Source organism: Ascaphus truei, chromosome 12, assembly GCF_040206685.1.
Source record: "Ascaphus truei isolate aAscTru1 chromosome 12, aAscTru1.hap1, whole genome shotgun sequence".
Classification (NCBI taxonomy): domain Eukaryota; kingdom Metazoa; phylum Chordata; class Amphibia; order Anura; family Ascaphidae; genus Ascaphus; species Ascaphus truei.
Window position 1 is genome coordinate 46,349,211 of NC_134494.1, and position 23,123 is coordinate 46,372,333.

The 23,123-nt window shown below is 55.3% G+C and overlaps 1 protein-coding gene across 6 annotated transcripts in view; it reads left to right on the forward strand.

Moving 5' to 3' along the window:
- The window catches only part of SHANK2 (SH3 and multiple ankyrin repeat domains 2), a 468,530-nt gene that overhangs the window by 101,119 nt on the left and 344,288 nt on the right, over positions 1-23,123 (forward strand). For all 6 annotated transcript variants that reach the window (XM_075567606.1, XM_075567608.1, XM_075567607.1 and 3 more), the window contains exons 3-6: positions 4,692-4,895; positions 5,060-5,131; positions 6,331-6,439; positions 10,324-10,475. In XM_075567606.1, coding sequence (XP_075423721.1) covers positions 4,692-4,895; positions 5,060-5,131; positions 6,331-6,439; positions 10,324-10,475 — 537 coding nt within the window. The remainder of the gene's footprint in view (positions 1-4,691; positions 4,896-5,059; positions 5,132-6,330; positions 6,440-10,323; positions 10,476-23,123) is intronic.

Consider the following 23,123-nt stretch of genomic DNA (forward strand, 5'->3'; position numbering starts at 1 on the left):
TTTTTTTTTTTAAATGGAAGAATTTTTAAAAGCGTTTCTGTGCGAGCAGGCCAAACTACAGGCAGAGAGAGATGAAAGACTATTGCAGCAGCAAACCCAGCTCCTAAACCAGCAGCAGGAAGCACAGGATGAGCGGATGGCCAGGTTGCTGATGCAATCCCAGGGGTCTGCCAGTCCAGAACTTGCGAACAAACCCCCGGTCCTCCTGAGGAAAATGGCTCCGAACGAGGATCCGGAGGCTTTTCTACTGATGTTTGAAAGAGTTGCCGAAGCCCAGGGCTGGTCTGCAGATCGCTGGGCAACCGCTTTGGCCCCGCTCCTCATAGGAGAAGCCCAGGCCTCATATCAGGGCCTCCCAGCGGACCAGGCAATGGAGTACAAACCATTAAAAAGCCGCCATACTGGATCGCTTAGGTCTGACCCCAGAGACCTACCAGCAGCAGTTCCGGAACCTGAAGTACACCGCTAAGATGAGACCCCGGGTCCTCGCTCAGCGGTTATTGGACTTATGTACGCGCTGGATACAACCCGAGGAGCGCACTAAGGAGGCAATTCTTGAGCAAGTTGCTTTGGAACAATTCCTACAAATAATACCCCCTTCCGCACGCTCTTGGGTAAAACGCCATGCTGCTGAAACCCTAGCTTTGGCGGTCCGACTCGTTGAGAACTTCTTAGGGGCCGAGAAGCAGGCGAGTTTCATAGACCCGACGGATCCGACTCCACCGGCACTTGTGGACATCCAAAGAGGGAGGTGGGACCAACGGGGAACCTAGCACTGTTACCTGTTTCAGCTCTGGTTCCTGTCCCTGCCCCTGTTTGGATTCCTTTGGATTGATCTCGGCTCTGTTAGACTACGTGTACCTCGCTACCCCTGGACTCTGCTTTGGACCTCACTACGCTGCCTTCTCCTGCCCTCGACATCTGGCTCTTGGACATTAACCCTCCGACCTCTGGCACCCCGGACTCAGCAAGTATAAACGTTAACCCTTTTCTCACCAGGCCCGGCAACGCAACTTACCACACTCCGGGCACGCCCTTACTGCTGTGGGTGCGTGTTATACCCTTACCCACCTCAGTATTGGGGACTGGCCAGGTCTGCGGGCATACAGGCGTTACATCTCTGCTCTGTCTGTTTCCTTGGTCAGCCCAGTTGTGGACTAAGGAATCTCTCTTCCTGTCTCAATGGCAGGCTTTTCTAACCAACCTCTAATCAGCCAGGTGGTGTTGGTTAATTGACTACCAGCAGTTAACCACCACACTGCTGGATTAGAGGCACCTTTTTGAACAGGGACAAATCCCCTGTAACAATAGCTATATCTGGATTAAGAAAGCACAGAGCCAGCAATTCATCTAGGGGCAGATGTCCATGGATATAAATATTACATGGAATAAATGGGACAGAAGTTGATTAGAATTCAAGTGCTCAACGCTGGGGGCAAGGTTTGAGAAACTGTACTGATCATAGAGAAATCTTGATTATTTAGCCGTCATAATACATAGTATTGATCCAATACAGCAAGACAGCTGAGTATAGATCACCCTGGGGCCCCCAAAGGAAGGCTTGTGTTCTTACTGACGCTGGCGTGACGCTCCAGTAACGATGCACAGGGGTGGTAAATACGGACATTATAATATTAATATTCAATACAAAATATATATAACAAATAATCACTTGCTGCTCACTGTGGCTGTGCGGGCATGAGTGAAACAAACGATTATTTGTCCCAGCATTCCTCATACGATGTTTCCTCAAAGCGTTATTCTCTTTATTCTTAAATAATCAATTCGCAGGGACATTGTGTCAGATACAAAGTACAGCTACAGCACATCAGTGAGCAGGACGGGCGCCCGGGGCCCCTGCGGCCCGTCTCACGGTCCATGTGCTGGAATTCGGGAGTTTGGGTATCATCCAGTGACACGTGCACCAGAATGACAGTACGATCTTTGATCTAACGGTTCATTAACCTTTTCTCTGCCAGAGGGGCCAGCAATCTATTGCAGCACAGTATTATACGACAAACAGCTGTTTTTATTATCTGTGCTTTACAGGAAGCTAAAAAAAATATATATATGAAATTATTATTGTAGCTGTAGCTCTTTTAGAGGATAAAATAGCAGTATTTTATTACAGACTTAATTTTATTCTTTATTTAAGTTCTTTCAAAACTAAGGCTATCTCACATTTTAATCTGGTCTGTAACAGTTACATACGCCTATAATATATATTATCTCTAACTGTGTATGCAATGCAGACCCGCCAACAGGGGGGGTCTGCCGGGGTTGGCGTCCCGGGCCCCATGAGTCAGGGGCCCGGCCGCCTGGACCCCATGCCCGTTTTATTAAAAAAATAAAACGTCAGGGGGAAAAAAATGCTGGCGATCCCCGTGCGCAGGGAAAGCCGGGTGTCCGGTTTGCTGCCTGTGGGCCCGCTCCCCCCGCTCCCAACGTGGGACGGTGGGGAAGCGCCGTGGCGTGCCCCCACCCGCCAACCCAGCTTCCCCCGGTGCCGGCCAACCAAGCTCCCCCCGGTGCCGGCCAACCAAGCTCCCCCCGCCAGATTCCTGCCCCACGCCCCTACCCCTACCTACCGAACCTACCTCCCACCCCGGGCAGCAGCCGCAGGGATCGGTGGCAGGGGTGTAAGCGTCTGGCAGGCAAGGAAGCAAGAAGCAGCACCCACCCAGTCAAGGTCACTCACCCACCCAGTCACTCACTCACCCAGTCACTCAATCACCCACCCAGTCACTCACTCAACTCAACCACCCACTCACTCAAGTCACTCACCCACCCAGTCAGTCACTAAGTCACCCACCCAGTCAGTCACCCATCCACCCAGGCAGTCAGTCACCCCACCACCTAGGCAGTCAGTCACCCAACCACCCAGGCAGTCACCCACACAGGCAGGCAGTCACCCACCCACCCACCCACCCACCCAGGCAGGCAGTCACCCAGGCAGTCAGTCACCCCACCACCTAGGCAGTCAGTCACCAAACCACCCAGGCAGTCACCCACACAGGCAGTCAAGGCAGGCAGGCATCACCCACCCACCCAGGCAGGCAGTCCCTCACCCAACCAGGCAGTCAGTCACCCACCCACGCAGTCAGTCACCCACCCATACTTAACCCCCCCCCAGGCCCATACTTAACCCCCTCAACCCCCCCAGGCCATACTTAACCCCTTCCCCCCGAATGTTTTTTTTCCATATTACAATATGAAGAAAACAATTAAGTAAAAGTTGCGCGCTAAAAAATATTTTTTCGTGGTAGGTGCGCTATGGGTTGGGGGGGGGGGGGCCTTGTAGCTGCTCGTATCATTTGTCCTGGACCCCATGATTTCTGTTGACGGCCCTGATGCAATGTATTGTATATAATGTATACCCTGTTCACTTATGTAACTGTATTTGTAACCATGTATTGTTTGTCATCATAACTCTGTGCCCAGGACATACTTGAAAACGAGCGGTAACTCTCAGTGTATTACTTCCAGGGAACACATTCTATAAATAAAATTAGTCATGTTAGTGACTTATTTTGTTTAAAGGACAATTCCAGCCATGAAAAATAACCCCCCATAGATATGAAGCAGGGGGTCTTCGGAGCTGGACCTCATGAATAGATGGGTGGAAACCCACCTTTAAACATCAAGGTGTCACGGATGCTCACTGCAACCTGGACTGAACCGCGGTGCCGACGTGGGGAATGTATATAACCACCGCCCTAAGCCACGGGGGTGGGTCCGGATTGCAGAGTCGTGAACGTAGCCGGGTCAGGATAGGAGAGTGGAGAGGGTACGGGTACTTGCCTATGGTCCGGTATTGGAGAGCGTAGAATGGTCGAGATCCATAAGCCGTAGTCGAGGATAGGAGAGCGTAGAGTAGTAGATATCCATAAGCCGAGTTCGTGGAGTAGAGAGCGTAGAAGTCTGTAGCCAAGCCAAGGTTCAGGGGAACAAGAAGAGACAGGTCAGGTACAAACAGGGTCACAACAGATAAGCGAGATAACGTGGATAGGTACTGCAAGTGAGCGCGGTGCATAGAAGGTCTATGCTCAGCGACGACCAAAGGGTGAATGAGACTAATATACAGAGGAGTACCAACCAGGGAGAGAAGGGAGGAGGGCTCAGACATAGGTAGGCCTGTGATAGGCTGAGGCAGGGTGAAGCTCAGGTGTATCCCATCTGAAATGAGTCCAGGCAGTATTGCAGGTGCTGGTTCCTTTCAAATGGTGCATGCGCGTGCTGCGCGCGCGCCCGGGGTTAGAGCGTGGCGCGCCGAGGTGCACGCAAGGGCCGGACCTGCCGCGCGCTCCCGGAAGGCGGAGGCAGCGCGCCCATGCGAGCCGCCATGACGGGACGCTGGCACAGGCAGGTAGGAAGGTGCGGGCACGGACTGTGCGGTCCTGACACAAGGTTGTGCTCGTCTATAAGACACTTTATGCTGTCTTCATCGGAGTGGATTGTAAGGTGTCTTCCAGCGGCAAAAGTTCTCTTGTGGCAACTGCAGCACCACTTCATAAATATGGGCCCCTATGTTTATAGCGGAGTAGGTTCTCTGTCTCTGCGTGGCTGACGTTTGCGATCCTATAAATCTTTATGACACAGTAAATATGATAAACAGGACGCTCGATCAGCACCAAGATTATTATTATTATTATTCAGCGGTAGTCCTAATTAGTAGTTTCTTCCTTCTGCAGAAGTGCATCCGGTTTAACCCCCATGCCACGGTCTGGGCAGCAAAACAGCGGATCCTGTGCACCCTCAGCCAGGGACTGAAAGACGTTCTGAACTACGGCTTGTACCAGCCGTCCAGCAACGGGAGGGACGGCAAATTCCTTGATGAGGAGAGGCTGCTGCAGGAGTATCCACAGCCAATGAGCAGAGGCGTTCCCTCCCTGGAGGTGTGTGCGTCCTGGACCTCATGTTCTCAATGGACTTCAAAATGTTATTGCCATTGTTTTTGTTGGTGTGAATCTGTTCCTTCCTGCTGGAGCACTGCCGCAATAATGTGTTGGTTATGTTTTTGGAGGGAGCATTACAATGTCTGCCATTTTTGTTTTCGTAGTTTCGTTACAAGAAGAGATTGTACAAACAGTCCAGTGTTGATGAGAAACAGATTGCCAAACTCCATACAAAGGTAAAACTAACTGGAGACTAATTACCTGTGAGTCTGTGGGTCAAATGAAGACTAGACCGTTTCCACTGTATTGTATGTCTTTATTTATATAGCGCCAAAAGTGTACTCCGCGCTTCACAAAGAATACAGTACAGGGAATTATAATAATACAATAAGTGCAGGAAAATCAGACAATAGGAAAGGAAATCCCTGCCCCGAAGAGCTTACAATCTAAGAGGTTTGATGGGGAATTTACAGAGACAGCAGGTGAGGGATTAAGTTCTATAGACGGCATTGCTTGGTCACAATGGGTGGTAGGAGTGACTGTGGGACAGTAACCATGAGTGCAGGCTGTTGGGATGCTTTATTTGTGGGGCAAGTTTTAAGGTTAGTCTGTATTAAATCAGAAGGTTAACACACTTTACAGGGGAAGAGATGGCAGGGAGGCATGCGTGAGATCAGATGTGTATGTCTGAGTTCAGGCTTAGGAGAGATCCCCAGCAGCAGGAAGGAGTAGATAGAGGGTGTGAATAGAGGAGTTGTGTGGGTGTTTTTTATTGAGGGGTAAAGAAGTTGTTGGGAGAGAGGTGTATAAATAATGGTGCAGTGGGGAGTGGGGACGTTGGAGAGAACAGAGACGTTCACCAAGGAGTGAGGAAACAGTAAGCAAAAAAAGCAGTAGGGAGGGCATAGTGAGATGCAGGAGGAGAGACTTCCCAGGTACTGGAGGATAGGAAGAGTACAAAGAATCACAGCCTTTGGAAAGTTATGTTCTCACAGTTGTAAAGTCGTTGTTCAGAGTCCCGATCTTCCTCCAATCTTCACCTCCAATTTCAACTCCAAAATTAACTCTGCCACACACTTTAAATGTGACACTTCGGATGGGACTCACAGCCACATGGCTGCACAGCCTAGGTGGATGGCCTTAAATACACTGAAACACCGCCACCACACTAACAATTAAGGGAGGGGTTTGTCTATTCAGCTCTTGGAAACATACCCCAATAGTTAATTAAATCCTAATTTCTCTTGCAATTATTGGTAGGGGAATTCAGCTCAAGGAAACATACCTGTTTGCAGAAATAAATCAGAATGCTAATCCAGTATTTATCACACCTGCTGTAGATTTGTGTTATTTACATTTGTAGGGTGTTAAATGGAACATATGTTTTGATTTCACAACCTTTTCTTATTGTGCGTTCACTGGTGCTCTTTTCCAGGCGAACCTGCGGAAATTCATGGATTACATCCAGCACTGCTCCGGGGAGAAAATCAACAAGATGCTGGACCGCGGACTGGACCCGAACTATCACGACCCAGATAACGGCGGTAAGAACGAATAACTGGGTGCGATAACACCTTCTTGAGGCAGAAATGAGTGGAAGACGCGCAAACTCTTCGCCTAACTTCACAAACCGGCGAAATTTGACCATTTTCGTTCGTGAAAACTTTCTCGAAATCTGACGATTTTTACCAAGAACTTGGCAAGTACTTTTCATTCTGACCATGAAATAAGGCTCTTCCCCTCTCCGGCAGAAGCCATATTTCTGGCTCTGGTTGTTGGCTGAATTTTTGAATATAGAGTCTCTGGTGAAATGTGATAATTGTGCCTGAAATTTTTAAAAGTGCTAAAAAAAATTAATTGGGAATCATATGTTTGTGCGTTTGCACATCTCTTTGCAGTGTGTTCACAGTATTGTTGAATAATGTGTCATGTCATATGATAAAAAATAAATATCACATTTTATGAACATTTGACTTAAAATAAAAAAAAATTGGGGCTGAAAATGAAATATTTTCCTAGTTTTGCAGATATGGGATTTAGTAGTTGGAGTTTGTCGGGATCCCACTTTAGTTTCACCATCATTTCCAGGCTCTTACTGTAGATAAACACACAATCCCAGCAGGCTCAAGAACCCCCAAAACCCACCGTGTGTGTGTGTGTGTGTGTGTGTGTGTGTGTGTGTGTGTGTGTGTGTGTGTGTCAAAAGGCGTGCTGCTGAGCGTGGCCAAACGGATAAAACAAAATTCAAGTATATCCCATGCTACATACAATGTGACAAAATACATAGTTAAATACTTCAATGTTAGTATTCTCATGAATAAGGGACATTTAGTTAAACCCTTTGGTCAAAGCGTTATAAGCCAGCAAGTCACGTCACAGCACGACCAGTATATGCAGCCACGTCACGGCATGACCAGTATGCAGCCACGTCCCGGCATAACCAGTATATGCAGCCACGTCACGGCATAACCAGTATATGCAGCCACGTCACGGCATAACCAGTATATGCAGGTCCTAACACTAGCTGGTAAAATTCGTGTTTACCTCTGCTAGAGGGAAAATGACCGCAGGGGGTCTGTCCTTCACAGGAACATGAAAAAACCTGCTACTTAAAAAGTGGGGTGGGCTTAAACTTTGTGGGGACGGGCCACTAACCTCCAAACAACTGATACCAGTACTATATATATATATAATATATATATATTTATTTATTTATATATGTGTGTATATGTGACCAAATGTATACAACAAAAGACAGAAATGCTTCCTGTAGATATAAAGAAGTTGAGGGACGAAATGTTTTCTGATCTCTCAGGCCCAGATTCTCAGCGCTCATAACGTACTGTTATCAACATCCATAACGGGCGTCACGTTCCCCAAGTTTAATGTAAATCCACAATGCTAATTACAATGCAAAAATAACAGGCATTAGCACTTAACGGCATGTTAAATTAGCACTGCCTTGCGTTAGCTTCAAATAACATGGCGTTAAACCGGTCTCACCCAAAGGCGGCGCAATGCCCATGCAGACCCTGAAGAGGTGTTTAATAAAAGTTTAAAAAAAAGATAAGACAGGAGAGGGAAAGAACCCTGTAAATACCAATAAATCAGTTAAATCGTACCTACGTGGGGTCTTCAGACCCTGTAAAAACCCTATTTCTGGGTCTGGGTGAGAGTAACGCCAAGTTTAGTGATGACCTTGCTAGCGTCTCGTTAAATGCCGGTATCAATTTGAACGCAATGCTCTGTCTTAATAAAACCGGCTTTATTGAGCTGTGAAGTTTTCCATTAGCACTTAACGATGCATTAATTTAAGTTAGCGCATCATTACGCCTATAACAGAGCTCCGACAGTCTGGGCCTAAGAAGGAGAAGCTTAAACTGTGCTGGTAATGCATTGCAAAGCTAAAGGATTGGAGATGTGTAGGTATCAGCATAGCGTTATAGTCACAGTGAGGGGGATACAAGCTGCATTGTAATACACGATTCTCCAACACCGCCATGCTTTTATTATACATCCGCTCATATCAAGCCAAGGGACCTGTCCATCCTGCGATGTAAGAGCTCGTTACATTGAATCCTGGGTCTGCATGTTGCTCATGCCATGTCCTGCCGTGTCCTGCTGGGGTCGAGCAGGACACATGGGCAGTGGCGTTCCAGTTGGAAGTCTCTGTACAGTAGTCACTGAAGGAGTCACACAAGTTACTATTGTATTAGGGTTACTAGATGTGCTGTCCTGCAATTAGGGTTGGCTGGTGTCCGGTATTGAACTGGACTGTCCTGTATTTGGACACTCTGTCCAGTACAAAATTTGAGGTACTGTGATACTGGCCATGTATGTGCCTGGTATTTTCCTCCCTGGACATAGTGACCTGACACACCTTTCACCATTGAGTCCAGTATTTTCTGAGAAGCCACCTGGCACCCCTACCTGCAATGTGGTGGGGAGGTCACTCCACCAGGGAAGTGGTCAGTAGATAGGACTTTTGTCTTGTAGTTTGAATAGGGAGGAAATCGGCCTCTTATTACTCTAACTTGTGATTAGAATCACTGTCCCGGGGCCAACACTGCCCATAGAAGCAAATCGTCGGGGTGCGGGTAAATCTCCTCAATTACATTCTTTGAGTACTGAGGAAAAGGCGATTTAATGTTCTTTGTGACAGGAACAATTCTGTATTTAAAAAGGAAGGTATTTTGATATGACAAGTTCTGAAGATTAGGGGTCTTCAGCGAGTTTTCCAATAGAAATATCAGGAAATTCGAAGTCAGGAAGCGCGTTTAGTGCGTACGCACTTAATGAGTTTTACCTCTAGAACGACGATATATAATATTAAAAATAGTCCAGTAGAAAGTGCCACAATCTGAAATATTATATTCTTATATTCCTCATGTGTTATCTCAGCGACTACAGCAGCGACGTCCAATAGGAACTCAAAGCTCAAAGCTATCCACACTTGTGGCTGTCATCTTTCCATATTCGCCACATTCTCGTGTCAGTCACAATAGTGCCGCGCCTGTGAGTCGCGACGCCCACTGCATTCCTCCCCATCTCTTTTACACCCCCCCTCTCCCTCCTTTCCCCACCTCTTCCTCCCCACCACCCCCCACCTCTCCCTCCCCACCACCCCCCACCTCTCCCTCCTCACCACCCCCCACCTCTCCCTCCCCACCACCCCCCACCTCTCCCTCCCCACCACCCCACCTCTTCCTCCCCACTACCCCCCACCTCTCCCTCCCCACCACCCCCACCTCTCCCTCCCCACCCCCCACCTCTACCTCCCCACCACCACCCACCTCTCCCTCCCCACCACCCTCCACCTCTCCCTCCCCACCACCCCCCACCTCTCCCTCCCCACCACCCCCACCTCTCCCTCCCCACCAACCCCCACCTCTCCCTCCTCACCACCCCCCACCTCTCCCTCCCCACCACCCCTCACCTCTCCCTTCCCACCACCCCCACCTCTCCCTCCCCCCCCCCCCCCCCCCCACCTCTGGCTCCAGAATAGTCTGGCACTGGGTTACACGTAAGAACTGTAACTTGTTGCATTCTATCTATGGAAGAATGGCTATGTTCTGGATGTTCTTATATAGATGAGGCAGTATAGCGCGTCTGTTGAATACTGTGTATTTGTACAATTGTTCCTGTATATAACAGAATGTTATGTATATCTCTCTGAATAAATTCAGCCAGTTGTGAGCTGTTCTATCCCGCGCTCCTTCACACAGCAGCACGGAGAGGCGCACAGTATCAGTAAAAGAAGAGCAGGGGGGAAGTGCTATGCTCTTATAACCATAGTTTATTGGTGCTCATTGGATACTTGACGCTTGCGTTTGAAGGTGGCACATCAGCGCGAGAGGAGAAGCCGCGACTCGGAGAGTGCTCCTGTTTTCTGAACATTGTTACGGATACCTTTTACCTTCTCTTCCAGAAACGCCTCTGACTTTCGCCGCTCAGTTGGATAACGCGGTGGAGGTGATTAAAGATCTCCGGAATGGGGGGGCTCACCTGGATTTCCGGAGCAAAGATGGAATGACCGCTTTACACAAAGCAGCGCGAGCAAAGACCCAATCGGCCCTTGTGGTAGGTCTTCGTTATTCAGCGTTCAGCATGGCGACTCCTGCAGCCGCTTCGCCTGCCCTCTCTTGGGACACGCTGCGCACAGCTCTGTGTTTGTTGCACTCATTAGCTCACTTGGTATAAGATACAACTGTTGATTAGTGAGTTATAGACCCTGTGGTCTGTTCACTGAAATGCAATAGCTATTATTGGTCATTATTGGACATTCACGTGGACGTTTCGTAACATTTGCTAGTGGCTGTAACACTGTAAACATTGGACCCTTATAGGACATTACTCTGCATGGAAGTGCAAAGCACACGTCTGGGTTATTATTAAATGTGGCAGGAAGGTGATTTATTTTTAGGATAGCAAAATATTTAATTCCTTACCATAACCTGGTACTATTTATTTTGACATTGACATTGCCGTACAAAGATTGTGAACCAGAACTCGACACACGTGTGACATGTCCTCTCCGTGTTACGCCATTTGGGCGCACAGAAGCTTCAGGTCTTAACCTTTGTGCCACACGTACAGATGGAGCCCACCATGTAGGGAACGTTTCTGCCTCTTGGTATAGTGCCTGAGCGAGTCCCGAAAAGAGCACCCCCAGATCCCTTTGTGCAGTGTTTAAAGGGACCACTATCCCAGTGAGGACGTACGACCCTAGTATGCTATTACGAGTAATAACATATTACGCCAATCCCTGCACTGTAGGGAGCACGCTACAGTGTAACTATTATCTTGCAAGAAATAGTCGGCCAGAGACGTGGATGCGATATGAGCGGGGAAGCCCAGAGACGCACGGATTGGATTTTGGAGTAGAAGAGCTTGGTTTGGGGAGACACTCTGTCTCTGTGTGTCAGGCATTACTTTTAGATGTGAATTCTCGCTGTGTTTAGAGAAACATACACATTTGTACAGAACAACAACGGAAAAAAAGAGTAAATACATTTCATCGCTGTCTCTGCTACACATCGCCAGCCGTTCGGAGGTTAAACACCCCGCGAGTATCCCTGTAAAAGAATAATCGCCAGCTTGGTGTCTGCATTGTAGCTGTGTTTATGGATGCTTTATGTACAAGACCATGTTATCGCTGCTGTGGAATGAGATTGTTTTGTCGTCCTTCGGAGCCTCAGATTCCTTGCGCTGTCATTGTGCATTTTCAAACCGTTTCTCACCTCTGCAAGCAGGTGTTCCTCCAGGGTTTCCCATGGCCTGAATTTAATTCGGCATATTTCTGCTTTTACTGGGTCACCTGTCTTGAAATCTTCCATCAGCTCCAATGTGGCGCTGAATATTTTGCATATCACTTCTCAGTCTCTCAACGCCCCCCCCCCCAAAAGGAAACAATTACTGAAGAAATAGTTTCTCGGCATATAAAGTATATTATTTTACTGTCTCTGGATATAGAGATATTGGACAGAATGGGCTGTGTATGTGCACAGGATCAGAGATAATTACTGTCATCGCGCAGTGAGATCTTTCTATCTGGATTATGGCTTTTTGTTTCTATTTGAGGGATTTAGGCTGCGCTTATAGTGCCGGCGACGCGACAGTGACGTCAGGCTGCGCTTATAGTGCCGGCGACGCGACAGTGACGTCAGGCTGCGCTTATAGTGCCGGCGACGCGACAGTGACGTCAGGCTGCGCTTATAGTGCCGGCGACGCGACAGTGACGTCAGGCTGCGCTTATAGTGCTGGCGACGCGACAGTGACGTCAGGCTGCGCTTATAGTGCCGGCGACGCGACAGTGACGTCAGGCTGCGCTTATAGTGCCGGCGACGCGACAGTGACGTCAGGCTGCGCTTATAGTGCCGGCGACGCGACAGTGACGTCAGGCTGCGCTTATAGTGCCGGCGACGCGACAGTGACGTCAGGCTGCGCTTATAATGCCGGCGACGCGACAGTGACGTCAGGCTGCGCTTATAGTGCCGGCGACGCAGCGGTGACGTCAGGCTGCGCTTATAATGCCGGCGACGCGACAGTGACGTCAGGCTGCGCTTATAGTGCTGGCGACGCGACAGTGACGTCAGGCTGCGCTTATAGTGCCGGCGACGCGACAGTGACGTCAGGCTGCGCTTATAGTGCCGGCGACGCGACGGTGACGTCAGGCTGCGCTTATAGTGCCGGCGACGCGACAGTGACGTCAGGCTGCGCTTATAGTGCCGGCGACGCGACAGTGACGTCAGGCTGCGCTTATAGTGCCGGCGACGCGACAGTGACGTCAGGCTGCGCTTATAGTGCTGGCGACGCGACGGTGACGTCAGGCTGCGCTTATAGTGCCGGCGACGCGACAGTGACGTCAGGCTGCGCTTATAGTGCCGGCGACGCGACAGTGACGTCAGGCTGCGCTTATAGTGCCGGCGACGCGACAGTGACGTCAGGCTGCGCTTATAGTGCCGGCGACGCGACGGTGACGTCAGGCTGCGCTTATAGTGCCGGCGACGCGACAGTGACGTCAGGCTACGCTTATAGTGCCGGCGACGCGATAGTGACATCAGGCTGCGCTTATAGTGCCGGCGACGCGACAGTGACCTCAGGCTGCGCTTATAGTGCCGGCGACGCGACAGTGACGTCAGGCTGCGCTTATAATGCCGGCGACGCGACAGTGACGTCAGGCTGCGCTTATAATGCCGGCGACGCGACAGTGACCTCAGGCTGCGCTTATAGTGCCGGCGACGCGACAGTGACGTCAGGCTGCGCTTATAATGCCGGCGACGCGACAGTGACGTCAGGCTGCGCTTATAATGCCGGCGACGCGACGGTGACGTCAGGCTGCGCTTATAGTGCCGGCGACGCGACAGTGACGTCAGGCTGCGCTTATAGTGCCGGCGACGCGACAGTGACGTCAGGCTGCGCTTATAGTGCCGGCGACGCGACAGTGACGTCAGGCTGCGCTTATAATGCCGGCGACGCGACAGTGACGTCAGGCTGCGCTTATAATGCCGGCGACGCGACAGTGACGTCAGGCTGCGCTTATAGTGCCGGCGACGCGACAGTGACGTCAGGCTGCGCTTATAATGCCGGCGACGCGACAGTGACGTCAGGCTGCGCTTATAGTGCCGGCGACGCGACAGTGACGTCAGGCTGCGCTTATAGTGCCGGCGACGCGACAGTGACGTCAGGCTGCGCTTATAGTACGGCGACGCGACAGTGACGTCAGGCTGCGGTTATAATGCCGGCGACGCGACAGTGACCTCAGGCTGCGCTTATAGTGCCGGCGACGCGACAGTGACCTCAGGCTGCGCTTATAGTGCCGGCGACGCGACAGTGACGTCAGGCTGCGCTTATAATGCCGGCGACGCGACAGTGACGTCAGGCTACGCTTATAATGCCGGCGACGCGACAGTGACGTCAGGCTGCGCTTATAATGCCGGCGACGCGACAGTGACCTCAAACTGCGCTTATAGTGCCGGCGACGCGACAGTGACGTCAGGCTGCGCTTATAGTGCCGGCGACGCGACAGTGACGTCAGGCTGCGCTTATAGTGCCGGCGACGAGACAGTGACGTCAGGCTGCGCTTATAATGCCGGCGACGCAGCGGTGACCTCAGGCTGCGCTTATAGTGCCAGCGACGCGACAGTGACGTCAGGCTGCGCTTATAGTGCCGGCGACGCGACAGTGATCTCAGGCTGCGCTTATAGTGCCGGCGACGCGACAGTGACGTCAGGCTGCGCTTATAATGCCGGCGACGCGACGGTGACGTCAGGCTGCGCTTATAGTGCCGGCGACGCGACAGTGATCTCAGGCTGCGCTTATAGTGCCGGCGACGCGACAGTGACGTCAGGCTGCGCTTATAATGCCGGCGACGCGACAGTGACGTCAGGCTGCGCTTATAGTGCCGGCGACGCGACAGTGACGTCAGGCTGCGCTTATAATGCCGGCGACGCGACAGTGACGTCAGGCTGCGCTTATAGTGCCGGCGACGCGACGGTGACGTCAGGCTGCGCTTATAGTGCCGGCGACGCGACGGTGACGTCAGGCTGCGCTTATAGTGCCGGCGACGCGATAGTGACGTCAGGCTGCGCTTATAATGCCGGCGACGCGACAGTGACGTCAGGCTGCGCTTATAGTGCCGGCGACGCGACAGTGACGTCAGGCTGCGCTTATAGTGCCGGCGACGCGACAGTGACCTCAGGCTGCGCTTATAATGCCGGCGACGCGACAGTGACGTCAGGCTGCGCTTATAGTGCCGGCGACGCGACAGTGACGTCAGGCTGCGCTTATAGTGCCGGCGACGCGACAGTGACGTCAGGCTGCGCTTATAGTGCCGGCGACGCGACAGTGACCTCAGGCTGCGCTTATAGTGCCGGTGATGCGACAGTGACGTCAGGCTGCGCTTATAATGCCGGCGACGCGACAGTGACGTCAGGCTGCGCTTATAGTGCCGGCGACGCGACAGTGACGTCAGGCTGCGCTTATAGTGCCGGCGACGCAACGGTGACCTCAGGCTGCGCTTATAGTGCCGGCGACGCGACAGTGACGTCAGGCTGCGCTTATAGTGCCGGCGACGCGACAGTGACGTCAGGCTGCGCTTATAGTGCCGGCGACGCGACAGTGACGTCAGGCTGCGCTTATAGTGCCGGCGACGCGACAGTGACGTCAGGCTGCGCTTATAGTGCCGGCGACGCAACGGTGACCTCAGGCTGCGCTTATAATGCCGGCAACGCGACAGTGACCTCAGGCTGCGCTTATAATGCCGGCGACGCGACAGTGACCTCAGGCTGCGCTTATAATGCCGGCAACGCGACAGTGACCTCAGGCTGCGCTTATAGTGCCGGCGACGCGACAGTGACGTCAGGCTGCGCTTATAGTGCCGGCGACGCGACAGTGACGTCAGGCTGCGGTTATAGTGCCGGCGACGAGACAGTGACGTCAGGCTGCGCTTATAGTGCCGGCGACGCGACAGTGACGTCAGGCTGCGGTTATAGTGCCGGCGACGCGACAGTGACGTCAGGCTGCGCTTATAGTGCCGGCGACGCGACAGTGACGTCAGGCTGCGCTTATAGTGCCGGCGACGCGACAGTGACGTCAGGCTGCGGTTATAGTGCCGGCGACGAGACAGTGACGTCAGGCTGCGGTTATAGTGCCGGCGACGCAACGGTGACCTCAGGCTGCGCTTATAATGCCGGCGACGCGACAGTGACGTCAGGCTGCGGTTATAGTGCCGGCGACGAGACAGTGACGTCAGGCTGCGGTTATAGTGCCGGCGACGAGACAGTGACGTCAGGCTGCGCTTATAGTGCCGGCGACGCGACAGTGACGTCAGGCTGCGGTTATAGTGCCGGCGACGAGACAGTGACCTCAGGCTGCGCTTATAGTGCCGGCGACGCGACAGTGACGTCAGGCTGCGCTTATAGTGCCGGCGACGCGACAGTGACGTCAGGCTGCGCTTATAGTGCCGGCGACGCGATAGTGACCTCAGGCTGCGCTTATAGTGCCGGCGACGCGACAGTGACGTCAGGCTGCGCTTATAATGCCGGCGACGCGACAGTGACGTCAGGCTGCGGTTATAGTGCCGGCGACGCGACAGTGACGTCAGGCTGCGCTTATAGTGCCGGCGACGCGATAGTGACGTCAGGCTGCGCTTATAGTGCCGGCGACGCGACAGTGACGTCAGGCTGCGCTTATAGTGCCGGCGACGCGACAGTGACGTCAGGCTGCGGTTATAGTGCCGGCGACGCGACAGTGACGTCAGGCTGCGCTTATAGTGCCGGCGACGCGACAGTGACCTCAGGCTGCGGTTATAATGCCGGCGACGCGACAGTGACGTCAGGCTGCGCTTATAGTGCCGGCGACGCGACAGTGACGTCAGGCTGCGGTTATTGTGCCGGCGACGCGACAGTGACGTCAGGCTGCGCTTATAGTGCCGGCGACGCAACGGTGACCTCAGGCTGCGCTTATAGTGCCGGCGACGCGACAGTGACGTCAGGCTGCGCTTATAGTGCCGGCGACGCAACGGTGACCTCAGGCTGCGCTTATAGTGCCGGCGACGCGACAGTGACGTCAGGCTGCGCTTATAGTGCTGGCGACGCGACAGTGACGTCAGGCTGCGCTTATAATGCCGGCGACGCGACAGTGACGTCAGGCTGCGGTTATAGTGCCGGCGACGCGACAGTGACGTCAGGCTGCGCTTATAGTGCCGGCGACGCGACAGTGACGTCAGGCTGCGCTTATAGTGCCGGCGACGCAACGGTGACCTCAGGCTGCGCTTATAATGCCGGCAACGCGACAGTGACCTCAGGCTGCGCTTATAATGCCGGCGACGCGACAGTGACGTCAGGCTGCGCTTATAGTGCCGGCGACGCGACAGTGACGTCAGGCTGCGCTTATAGTGCCGGCGACGCGATAGTGACGTCAGGCTGCGCTTATAGTGCCGGCGACGCGACAGTGACATCAGGCTGCGCTTATAGTGCGGCGACGCAACGGTGACGTCAGGCTGCGCTTATAGTGCCGGCGACGCGACAGTGACCTCAGGCTGCGCTTATGGTGCCGGCGACGCGACAGTGACGTCAGGCTGCGCTTATAGTGCCGGCGACGCGACAGTGACGTCAGGCTGCGCTTATAGTGCCGGCGACGCGACAGTGACGTCAGGCTGCGCTTATAATGCCGGCGACGCGACAGTGACGTCAGGCTGCGCTTATAGTGCCGGCGACGCGACAGTGACGTCAGGCTGCGGTTATAGTGCCGGCGACGCGACAGTGACGTCAGGCTGCGCTTATAGTGCCGGCGACGCGACAGTGACCTCAGGCTGCGGTTATAATGCCGGCGACGCGACAGTGACGTCAGGCTGCGCTTATAGTGCCGGCGACGCGACAGTGACGTCAGGCTGCGCTTATAGTGCCGGCGACGCAACGGTGACCTCAGGCTGCGCTTATAGTGCCGGCGACGCGACAGTGACGTCAGGCTGCGCTTATAGTGCCGGCGACGCAACGGTGACCTCAGGCTGCGCTTATAGTGCCGGCGACGCGACAGTGACGTCAGGCTGCGCTTATAGTGCTGGCGACGCGACAGTGACGTCAGGCTGCGCTTATAATGCCGGCGACGCGACAGTGACGTCAGGCTGCGCTTATAGTGCCGGCGACGCGACAGTGACGTCAGGCTGCGCTTATAGTGCCGGCGACGCGACAGTGACGTCAGGCTGCGCTTATAGTGCCGGCGACGCGACAGTGACGTCAGGCTGCGCTTATAATGCCGGCGACGCGACAGTGACGTCAGGCTGCGCTTATAGTGCCGGCGACGCAACGGTGACCTCAGGCTGCGCTTATAATGCCGGCAACGCGACAGTGACGTCAGGCTGCGCTTATAGTGCCGGCGACGCGACAGTGACGTCAGGCTGCGCTTATAGTGCCGGCGACGCGACAGTGACGTCAGGCTGCGCTTATAGTGCCGGCGACGCGACAGTGACGTCAGGCTGCGCTTATAGTGCCGGCGACGCGACAGTGACGTCAGGCTGCGCTTATAGTGCCGGCGACGCGATAGTGACCTCAGGCTGCGCTTATAGTGCCGGCGACGCGACAGTGACGTCAGGCTGCGCTTATAGTGCCGGCGACGCGACAGTGACCTCAGGCTGCGCTTATAGTGCCGGCGACGCGACAGTGACATCAGGCTGCGCTTATAGTGCGGCGACGCAACGGTGACGTCAGGCTGCGCTTATAGTGCCGGCGACGCGACAGTGACGTCAGGCTGCGCTTATAGTGCCGGCGACGCGACAGTGACGTCAGGCTGCGCTTATAGTGCCGGCGACGCGACAGTGACGTCAGGCTGCGCTTATAGTGCCGGCGACGCGACAGTGACCTCAGGCTGCGCTTATAATGCCGGCGACGCGACAGTGACGTCAGGCTGCGCTTATAGTGCCGGCGACGCGACAGTGACGTCAGGCTGCGCTTATAGTGCCGGCGACGCGACAGTGACGTCAGGCTGCGCTTATAGTGCCGGCGACGCAGCTTTGACCTCAGGCTGCGCTTATAATGCCGGCGACGCGACAGTGACGTCAGGCTGCGGTTATAGTGCCGGCGACGCGACGGTGACGTCAGGCTGCGCTTATAGTGCCGGCGACGCGACAGTGACGTCAGGCTGCGCTTATAGTGCCGGCGACGAGACAGTGACGTCAGGCTGCGCTTATAATGCCGGCGACGCGACAGTGACGTCAGGCTGCGCTTATAGTGCCGGCGACGCGACAGTGACGTCAGGCTGCGCTTATAATGCCGGCGACGCGACAGTGACGTCAGGCTGCGCTTATAGTGCCGGCGACGCGACAGTGACGTCAGGCTGCGCTTATAGTGCCGGCGACGCGACAGTGACGTCAGGCTGCGCTTATAGTGCCGGCGACGCGACAGTGACATCAGGCTGCGCTTATAGTGCTGGCGACGCGACGGTGACGTCAGGCTGCGCTTATAGTGCTGGCGACGCGACGGTGACGTCAGGCTGCGCTTATTGTGCCGGCGACGCGACAGTGACGTCAGGCTGCGCTTATAGTGCCGGCGACGCGACAGTGACGTCAGGCTGCGCTTATAGTGCCGGCGACGCGACAGTGACCTCAGGCTGCGCTTATAGTGCCGGCGACGCGACAGTGACGTCAGGCTGCGCTTATAGTGCCGGCGACGCGACAGTGACGTCAGGCTGCGCTTATAATGCCGGCGACGCGACAGTGACGTCAGGCTGCGCTTATAGTGCCGGCGACGCGACAGTGACGTCAGGCTGCGGTTATAATGCCGGCGACGCGACAGTGACGTCAGGCTGCGCTTATAATGCCGGCGACGCGACAGTGACGTCAGGCTGCGCTTATAGTGCCGGCGACGCGACAGTGACGTCAGGCTGCGCTTATGGTGCCGGCGACGCGACAGTGACGTCAGGCTGCGCTTATAGTGCCGGCGACGCGACAGTGACGTCAGGCTGCGCTTATAATGCCGGCGACGCGACAGTGACGTCAGGCTGCGCTTATAGTGCCGGCGACGCGACAGTGACGTCAGGCTGCGCTTATAGTGCCGGCGACGCGACAGTGACGTCAGGCTGCGCTTATGGTGCCGGCGACGCGACAGTGACGTCAGGCTGCGCTTATAGTGCCGGCGACGAGACAGTGACCTCAGGCTGCGCTTATAGTGCCGGCGACGCGACAGTGACGTCAGGCTGCGCTTATAGTGCCGGCGACGCGACAGTGACGTCAGGCTGCGGTTATAGTGCCGGCGACGCGACAGTGACGTCAGGCTGCGCTTATAGTGCCGGCGACACCACGGTGACCTCAGGCTGCGCTTATAATGCCGGCGACGCGACAGTGACGTCAGGCTGCGGTTATAGTGCCGGCGACGAGACAGTGACGTCAGGCTGCGCTTATAGTGCCGGCGACGCGACAGTGACGTCAGGCTGCGGTTATAGTGCCGGCGACGAGACAGTGACCTCAGGCTGCGCTTATAGTGCCGGCGACGCGACAGTGACGTCAGGCTGCGCTTATAGTGCCGGCGACGCGACAGTGACGTCAGGCTGCGCTTATAGTGCCGGCGACGCGATAGTGACCTCAGGCTGCGCTTATAGTGCCGGCGACGCGACAGTGACGTCAGGCTGCGCTTATAATGCCGGCGACGCGACAGTGACGTCAGGCTGCGCTTATAATGCCGGCGACGCGACAGTGACGTCAGGCTGCGGTTATAGTGCCGGCGACGCGACAGTGACGTCAGGCTGCGCTTATAGTGCCGGCGACGCGATAGTGACGTCAGGCTGCGCTTATAGTGCCGGCGACGCGACAGTGACGTCAGGCTGCGCTTATAGTGCCGGCGACGCGACAGTGACGTCAGGCTGCGGTTATAGTGCCGGCGACGCGACAGTGACGTCAGGCTGCGCTTATAGTGCCGGCGACGCGACAGTGACGTCAGGCTGCGGTTATAGTGCCGGCGACGCGACAGTGACGTCAGGCTGCGCTTATAGTGCCGGCGACGCAACGGTGACCTCAGGCTGCGCTTATAGTGCCGGCGACGCGACAGTGACGTCAGGCTGCGCTTATAGTGCTGGCGACGCGACAGTGACGTCAGGCTGCGCTTATAATGCCGGCGACGCGACAGTGACGTCAGGCTGCGGTTATAGTGCCGGCGACGCGACAGTGACGTCAGGCTGCGCTTATAGTGCCGGCGACGCGACAGTGACGTCAGGCTGCGCTTATAGTGCCGGCGACGCAACGGTGACCTCAGGCTGCGCTTATAATGCCGGCAACGCGACAGTGACCTCAGGCTGCGCTTATAATGCCGGCGACGCGACAGTGACGTCAGGCTGCGCTTATAGTGCCGGCGACGCGACAGTGACGTCAGGCTGCGCTTATAGTGCCGGCGACGCGATAGTGACCTCAGGCTGCGCTTATAGTGCCGGCGACGCGACAGTGACATCAGGCTGCGCTTATAGTGCGGCGACGCAACGGTGACGTCAGGCTGCGCTTATAGTGCCGGCGACGCGACAGTGACCTCAGGCTGCGCTTATGGTGCCGGCGACGCGACAGTGACGTCAGGCTGCGCTTATAGTGCCGGCGACGCGACAGTGACGTCAGGCTGCGCTTATTGTGCCGGCGACGCGACAGTGACGTCAGGCTGCGCTTATAATGCCGGCGACGCGACAGTGACGTCAGGCTGCGCTTATAGTGCCGGCGACGCGACAGTGACGTCAGGCTGCGGTTATAGTGCCGGCGACGCGACAGTGACGTCAGGCTGCGCTTATAGTGCCGGCGACGCGACAGTGACCTCAGGCTGCGGTTATAATGCCGGCGACGCGACAGTGACGTCAGGCTGCGCTTATAGTGCCGGCGACGCGACAGTGACGTCAGGCTGCGCTTATAGTGCCGGCGACGCAACGGTGACCTCAGGCTGCGCTTATAGTGCCGGCGACGCGACAGTGACGTCAGGCTGCGCTTATAGTGCTGGCGACGCGACAGTGACGTCAGGCTGCGCTTATAATGCCGGCGACGCGACAGTGACGTCAGGCTGCGCTTATAGTGCCGGCGACGCGACAGTGACGTCAGGCTGCGCTTATAGTGCCGGCGACGCGACAGTGACGTCAGGCTGCGCTTATAGTGCCGGCGACGCGACAGTGACGTCAGGCTGCGCTTATAATGCCGGCGACGCGACAGTGACGTCAGGCTGCGCTTATAGTGCCGGCGACGCAACGGTGACCTCAGGCTGCGCTTATAATGCCGGCAACGCGACAGTGACCTCAGGCTGCGCTTATAGTGCCGGCGACGCGACAGTGACGTCAGGCTGCGCTTATAGTGCCGGCGACGCGACAGTGACCTCAGGCTGCGCTTATAGTGCCGGCGACGCGACAGTGACATCAGGCTGCGCTTATAGTGCGGCGACGCAACGGTGACGTCAGGCTGCGCTTATAGTGCCGGCGACGCGACAGTGACGTCAGGCTGCGCTTATAGTGCCGGCGACGCGACAGTGACGTCAGGCTGCGCTTATAGTGCCGGCGACGCGACAGTGACGTCAGGCTGCGCTTATAATACCGGCGACGCGACAGTGACCTCAGGCTGCGCTTATAATGCCGGCGACGCGACAGTGACGTCAGGCTGCGCTTATAGTGCCGGCGACGCGACAGTGACGTCAGGCTGCGCTTATAGTGCCGGCGACGCGACAGTGACGTCAGGCTGCGCTTATAGTGCCGGCGACGCAGCTTTGACCTCAGGCTGCGCTTATAATGCCGGCGACGCGACAGTGACGTCAGGCTGCGGTTATAGTGCCGGCGACGCGACGGTGACGTCAGGCTGCGCTTATAGTGCCGGCGACGCGACAGTGACGTCAGGCTGCGCTTATAGTGCCGGCGACGCGACAGTGACGTCAGGCTGCGGTTATAGTGCCGGCGACGCGACGGTGACGTCAGGCTGCGCTTATAGTGCCGGCGACGCGACAGTGACGTCAGGCTGCGCTTATAGTGCCGGCGACGCGACAGTGACGTCAGGCTGCGGTTATAGTGCCGGCGACGCGACAGTGACGTCAGGCTGCGGTTATAATGCCGGCGACGCGACAGTGACGTCAGGCTGCGCTTATAGTGCCGGCGACGCGACAGTGACGTCAGGCTGCGGTTATAGTGCCGGCGACGCGACAGTGACGTCAGGCTGCGCTTATAATGCCGGCGACGCGACAGTGACGTCAGGCTGCGCTTATAGTGCCGGCGACGCGACAGTGACGTCAGGCTGCGCTTATAGTGCCGGCGACGCGACAGTGACGTCAGGCTGCGCTTATAGTGCCGGCGACGCGACAGTGACATCAGGCTGCGCTTATAGTGCTGGCGACGCGACGGTGACGTCAGGCTGCGCTTATAGTGCCGGCGACGCGACGGTGACGTCAGGCTGCGCTTATAGTGCCGGCGACGCGACAGTGACGTCAGGCTGCGCTTATAGTGCCGGCGACGCGACAGTGACGTCAGGCTGCGCTTATAGTGCTGGCGACGCGACGGTGACGTCAGGCTGCGCTTATAGTGCCGGCGACGCGACAGTGACGTCAGGCTGCGCTTATAGTGCCGGCGACGCGACAGTGACGTCAGGCTGCGCTTATAATGCCGGCGACGCGACAGTGACGTCAGGCTGCGCTTATAGTGCCGGCGACGCGACAGTGACGTCAGGCTGCGGTTATAATGCCGGCGACGCGACAGTGACGTCAGGCTGCGCTTATAATGCCGGCGACGCGACAG